At 37.0% G+C, this 6,593-nt stretch overlaps 1 protein-coding gene across 1 annotated transcript; it reads right to left on the bottom strand.

The window, feature by feature from the left end:
• Nucleotides 1–315: 315 nt before the first annotated feature.
• LOC137617684 (processed variable antigen-like) lies at nt 316–1,198 on the bottom strand. Its single transcript, XM_068347683.1, has 2 exons — nt 674–1,198; nt 316–636 (listed from the first exon to the last, which is right to left on the bottom strand). The coding sequence occupies exons 1-2, from the start codon at nt 1,196–1,198 to the stop codon at nt 316–318; spliced, it is 846 nt and encodes a 281-aa protein (XP_068203784.1).
• Between the last annotated feature and the right edge of the window lie 5,395 nt (nt 1,199–6,593).

Here is a 6,593-nt window from a genome sequence, read left to right as displayed (position 1 = left end):
TCCGACCATTGTACACTTGACAAGGTCCTGTACACCCCATCAAGGTACATAGCATACTAGAAAAAGCAAAGTCTCTTCCCTCTGCAGGGCCTGTTCTCTGGGTTGTCCCAAGTGGCCTTCAAGCTGGGCAGTTTAGGCCGGGCGTCCTTCCAGGGCTGTAAGGCAGAGCATCACTGATCCATGTTCCTTTGGGGCACTGATGTCCTAGGGCCTATTTAAGGGGAATCCTATCTCCCCTGGTGGTCCTTCAAGGCTCTTTTTGGTCCTACTGTCTTCTGTTTGCCTTGGGATTTCAGATCTTAGCCACGTAGATGCTTAATCCCAGTGTACGCCAGAACCTCTTAAAAGAGATTCCTCATAGAAGTAATCTTCGTCATATTCTTCGTAGTACTCTTCTTCGTAATATTCATCCTCTTGGTCTTCTTCTTTTTCTTCTGCGTCTCCATTAAATCCGTATTCTGAATATTCATAAGTTTCCTGTGAATGTTCACGAACTGCCTGCTGAATATTGTCTCTTTCTTTGCTTTCTGTGGGAACATCTGTTTCTTCCCTTTCAGCAAGGACTTCTGAATCTTCGCTTGCTGTGGGAACATCTGTTTCTTCCCATTCAGCGAGAAACTTCGGAATCTTCGCTTGCTGTGGGAACATGTGTTTCTTCCCTTTCAGCAAGAACTGAATCTTCGCTTTCTGTGGGAACATCTGTTTCTTCCCTTTCAGCAAGGACTTCTGATTCTTCACTTGCTGTGGGAACATCCATAATGTTCTCCTCTTCTCCCAACTCTGCAATTTGTTCAACTTCGGAAGAAATACCCTCATCTCGTACAGAAGCTTCTTCCTCCTGTGAGATTCCGACCTCTTCTTCCGTTTCATTATTGAAGAATTCTTTTTTGCTCTCCAGCACCGGGTCTTTTTCAGTAGAGTTTTCCATAACAATTTCTTCACTTGTTTCGAGTTCATCAGTTTCCTTCTCTTCCTCCGTCTGTGGAATCTCATCTTGAGGAGAAATGTCCTCATCTGCAGCAGCCTCCACCGAAGATTCATCCGAAACTTCATTTTCGAATGTGCTTTCCTCTTCGGTTTCATTACTGCAGACTTCGTCATCTTCCTCTCGCTCCACTTTTCCAATTTCCTCTTCTTCGTCCTCTTTGCTTTTTTCCTCAGACTTCCTGGTCACAGCCCAGAAGATTCCGCCAGCCATGACGGAAACTGCAAGAGCTACTCCGATGTAAATTGAGTGGTTTGAACTGGCAATAGAAATGACCTTTTCTTCCCTTCCTCCAAGTTGGAATTCGGGGAGAAGCTTTCGAAGGAGCCCAATTCGAATTCAGCTGTTCGTTGAATCTCTCGGCTTCCCTCTGCATTTCCATCAGTCCAAGTTCACACCGTTCGACTTCATCGGCGGCTCTCAAAACGCCACCGATAATAGGACAGCTTCGCATCCACCTTCTGAGGATTGAATCCTGCGAGGCAGGTGCAACACCACAGTCTTCTGGGAAGCGCGGCGCCTCTGGAAGGAACCGCGAAAACCATCTGTAGATGAAGGACTCTTGCAAAGTCCTCAGCTGTCCCCCGAGTTCTTTAATAGGAATTTCGCAGCAGCCTTCCGCGCTTGTATCGCCGACGCTGCTGCGTTTTTCAGGTGAAGTTCTCCTCCAAATAGGGCTCCGGTCAAACACACCAACACGCTCACGATAAATGCTTTTAATACTGACATATTAAACTCATGCAGATCGAGAGACTCGAATCAGCTATATTTTGAATAAAAAAAAATAGAAAATCTCTGAAGACTTCAGAATCCGCTCTGGTATCTGGAGACAGTTGGAACAAGTCTTCAAGATTACGGGAAAATTGTCTTCAAGCGGGCGGGCGCGCGCGTGTGTGTGTGTGTGTGTGTGTTGTGTCGTGTGTGTGCGCGCGTGACGATCTTCAAGAGATTCAAGAGATTTGTAAATAATTTATTATTATTATTATTATTATTATTATTATTATCATTAATGCTACCATTAGGAAAAGTAAATTTATAAATTAAACATACAAATCAAATAAAATAAACTAGAAATAAAAAACAAAGAAGCGAATATCACTAACATCTGCTATAAAAACACGTTTAAAAAACTCGCTACTTCGAAAAGTTTTTTTAAACAATTCATATCATCCATCGACACAGCTCAAATAACGGAAACTTCTGAAAAGTACACTTCTTCAAATATAGCTCTTTTGATACTTTCTAATGTACCAATTTGAGACGTATCATTTATGTTTTTTGCTGATTTATTTATTTTGCTGTCATGTGTTTTTTTTTTTTTTTTACTGGTTATCCGTCACAAGGGACTCGAAGAGTTGGAAGACCCAGGGCTACATGGCTGAGGACTATTAAGCGCTTGGTTCTTTTTGTCTTTTCTTGGCAGGTAATGCACTAGGACTTGAACAGGTCGACAGCCTCCCTTGTGATGTTTGCATATTTAGAGTATGATATTAGTTTTAGTTAAATCTACATTCCAAATTTTCTCAAACTATTATCTAAAACTCCTGCCACTCAGCTGAAACCATGCCTGCGAGGACTCTACCAACTTAACTATTAAATCTCTCTTGATAGCTCAGTTGGTAGAGTCCTCGCAGGCATAGTTTCGGCTGAGTGGCAGGACTTTTTCAATTGCCTACTAATATGGTTAAAAGAAACCAAAATGAGGGAATTACTTGCTCACGTATTTAAAAGAAATCAAAGAAAATGGTCATTTCAAACAAAACTGAATTAACTTCTCAGGTAGTTAAATTTAAATTGAACACCTGTGCTTGAAACAACTCTGGTTACAATTTATATGGAAATGAAATATATGAAAATTATATGGAAATGTTTACCAGATATACATAAATCAATACTAATTATAAATATTCTAAACCAACTTTCAGTGTATAAGAATCCGTGTCAACACCCATATATACTTAAAACCACATAAAAGTGGTGTTTGCAAACAAATACCAGAATTACACAGTTTGCCTGAATTCTATTAGGCAAAGCGTGTAATAAGAACTACTAAATTTCAGTCATTTCGCGTAATGCCTGGAAATTTTAGTCATTTCGCGAAATCTCCAAGTGAATCAGTCATTTCACGAAATGCCTAAAATTTTTAGGCATTTCGTGAAATGCCTGGTTACGCAGTTTGCCTGTAACATATATATATATATATATATATATATATATATATATATATATATATATATATATGTGTGTGTGTGTGTGTGTGTGTATATATATATACAGTATATATATCATCAATCCTCGCACTTCTTTGACTGATATCGGTAATCACCCTCCTCCTCACATTCGAACCATCCTAACGATGTCTTGGTTGTTTAAACGTCAAGCCACCTTTCAACCTTTCAGGGCAAGAAGGACATGGTGTATCCAAGTCGGGTCTGGCGTGTTGCTGGGTGTTCGTTTCTTATATTACGTTGGTTATTCCGGTCGATCGTTAAGAATTCTTGGATACGGAAGGTTTAATTTAAGCATGATGAAAGCTCTCATTACAGATTAATGAGTACTTTACTGTTTGCCGGATGTTTATACTTAAAACGATGTTTGTAGTTGGTTTAAAGGGCCTGTAACATTATATATGGCTGTCATTGAAGTAGATTGTTGGAGAATCGACTTGATTATAATGAAATCCTTGATTGTTGGAGAATCGACTTGATTTATTATGAAATCCTTGATTGTTGGAGAATCTACTTGATTTATAATGAAATCCTTGATCGTTGGAGAATCGACTTGAGTTATAATAAAATCCTTGATTGTTGGAGAATTAACTTGATTTATAATGAAATTCTTGATTGTGGAGAATCGACTTGATTTATAATGAAATTCTTGATTGTGGAGAATCGACTTGATTTATAATGAAATCCTTGATTGTTGGAGAATCGACTTGATTTATAATGAAATCCTTGATTGTTGGAGAATCGACTTGTTTTATAATGAAATCCTTGATTGTTGGAGAATCGACTTGATTTATAATGAAATCCTTGATTGTTGGAGAATCGACTTGATTTTTAATGAAATCCTTGATTGTTGGAGAATCGACTTGATTTATAATGAAATCCTTGATTTTTGGAGAATCGACTTGATTTATAATGAAATCCTTGATTTTTGGAGAATCGACTTGATTTATAATGAAATCCTTGATTGTTGGAGAATCGACTTGATTTATTATGAAATCCTTGATTGTTGGAGAATCGACTTGATTTATAATGAAATCCTTGATTGTTGGAGGATCGACTTGATTTATGATGAAATCCTTGATTGTTGGAGAATCGACTTGATTTTTAATGAATTGCTTGATTATTAGAGAATTCACTTCATTTTCAATGAATTGCTTGAAATTCATTGATTTATTTGAAAGATTTTCCTGAGGATTTCACCGTCTCTCTTTTTCTTTTTTGGTAATGTTGAATTAAGAAAATTAATTCGGCCCTTATGTCAACGCCAGATCCTCTTAGTATTATTATTATTATTTTTATTGTTATTATTATTATTATTATTATTTGCCAAGCTACAACCCTAGCTACAAAAGTAGGATGCTATGTGCCTAAGGGTTTCAACAGGGAAAATAGCTCAGTGAGGAAAGGGAATAAGGTAATAAACTACAAGTAAAGTTTATGAAGAATAACAACATTAAAATAAATCTTTCATATATAAACTATAAAAACTTCAAAATAACAAGAGAAAGAGCAATAAGGTAGAAGTGTGCCTGAGTGTACCCTCGAGACATTGAACCGAAAGTTTGGGTTTACTTTCATTTTTGGATGGTAGACTTAGAAATTTTCCTTAAGAAAAGGTAAAAAGCTCGGAATAAATGTTGCCAGGCATTTGCCGTTTTAAAAACGGATATATTAGCAACGTAGGGTAAAATTACGGTCGATTAAATTTTACTGAAATACGGCTAAGAACAGTATATTTTTACGCAGAATTTCTGATTTAAGTTAGGTTTTTTTTAACAGTGTACATTAGAAACAGACTTTAATACATTCTCTGTAAATCAGCTACTAATAAAATTTTTTCCCCGCTCATTGATTTGTCATCGTTAATTTTTCCCGTCCTTTGATTGGCAAACCGACTGTTTTATTCAATCGGTTGGTCACCAGTTTTCGCAGATTTCAGAATTTGCATTATGTGATTTCTGTTGTCTCTCCTCTTTGAAGTATCGAGATCGTTTTCCTTTGAAGCTATGTGAAGTGATCTTTTACTTATCAGTGTTATCCCCTCCTCCCGTTATCTTTCACACGTAAATGTAACATGAATTTACACCTGAACATTTTCGTATATTGAGAAATATGAAGTCGACAGTATTTTTGCTACCTGGAAACGACCAAGCTGGTCTCATGACCATTTTGGATATAAAAATTACTAAAAGAAGACCATTGTATGATATTGAGATTTTTTTTTTTTTTGTGTGTGTAATTGAATATCATGGTATGAATGTTAATAATTCAAAAATCAAAACTATAAGTTTACACGCACGTGACAACACATCATTATCTAGTTACGGTGAATTTCAGTTCGTCGGTATAGCATTGAATGGTAGTTTACGAAAACAGCTATACACTTATTTTCAGGAAGCAATTTCCGACTGCCATGAAATAAGCTGCTTATATATGTTTGTTGTTTCTTTGAAACAGGTAATTGAATAATTACCTAAGGTAACGATTCCCCTGTTAATCTAATTAAAATATTTTTTGTTTGTGCCTTGCAACTCTTAATATTTTGCATGTGTCAAAGATTTGCTAATGTTTGGTCGGTTTGAGAGAGAGAGAGAGAGAGAGAGAGAGGAGAGAGAGAGAGAGAGAGAAGAGAGAGAGAGAGAGAGAGAGAGAGAGAGAGAGAGCATAATGATTCCAATTCAAGTAACTTATGTTACGATGAGATTGGAAAACATGGAGAGAGAGAGAGAGAGAGAGAGAGAGAGAGAGAGAGAGAGAGAGAGAGAGAGAGAGAGAGAGAGAGAGAGAGAGAGAGAGAGAGAGAGCATAATGATTCCAATTCAAGTAACTTATGTTACGATCAGATGAGAGAGAGAGAGAGAGAGAGAGAGAGAGAGAGAGAGAGAGAGAGAGAGAGAGAGAGAGAGAGAGAGAGAGAGATTGTCCATAATGATTCCAATTTAAATAACCTATGTTGGGATCTGATTTGAAAACAAAGAGAGACAGAAAGAGTATTATGTCTGGCTCATCCAATCCAGGTGAATCTATGTGTTTTTTTTAGTAGGACACGGGGATATATCAAAATCATTTGATCTTTTCAAAACTAAAATTACCAAATTCCAATTAACATTGAGAGCTATTGTTACGAAAACTGACTCTTTGTAAGAAAAAAAAAACTTACGTTGATTAGCGCTGAATGCTAATATTCAAATGTCCCTCAACGTTTGAGGAAATGTTTGAAAAGAACGTTCGGTAGTTGAAATGTCATTCTCGCATAGAACTGTTTCATTATCTCTCCCTTCCATTTTCCTTTTCATCGAAATTCGGAATATTGATCGATCCTGGGGTGGTAATTTTTTGTGGATGGTTAAAAGACCATGCTCAACTTATGGATTCGAAAT

The sequence above is a fragment of the Palaemon carinicauda genome, chromosome 23 (assembly GCF_036898095.1).
Source record: "Palaemon carinicauda isolate YSFRI2023 chromosome 23, ASM3689809v2, whole genome shotgun sequence".
Classification (NCBI taxonomy): Eukaryota; Metazoa; Arthropoda; class Malacostraca; order Decapoda; family Palaemonidae; genus Palaemon; species Palaemon carinicauda.
Note: the sequence above shows the minus strand (reverse complement) of the source record. Positions and strands in the feature narration are given on the sequence as shown.

Excerpts from the sequence above, each read along its gene's own strand:
- LOC137617684 (XM_068347683.1), bottom strand. The coding sequence starts at position 1,198 with ATGGCTGGCGGAATCTTCTGGGCTGTGACCAGGAAGTCTGAGGAAAAA. Across the intron at positions 637-673 it reads CCACAGAAAGCGAAGATTCA|CAAGCGAAGATTCCGAAGTT; the intron begins GTTCTTGCTGAA and ends ATGTTCCCACAG.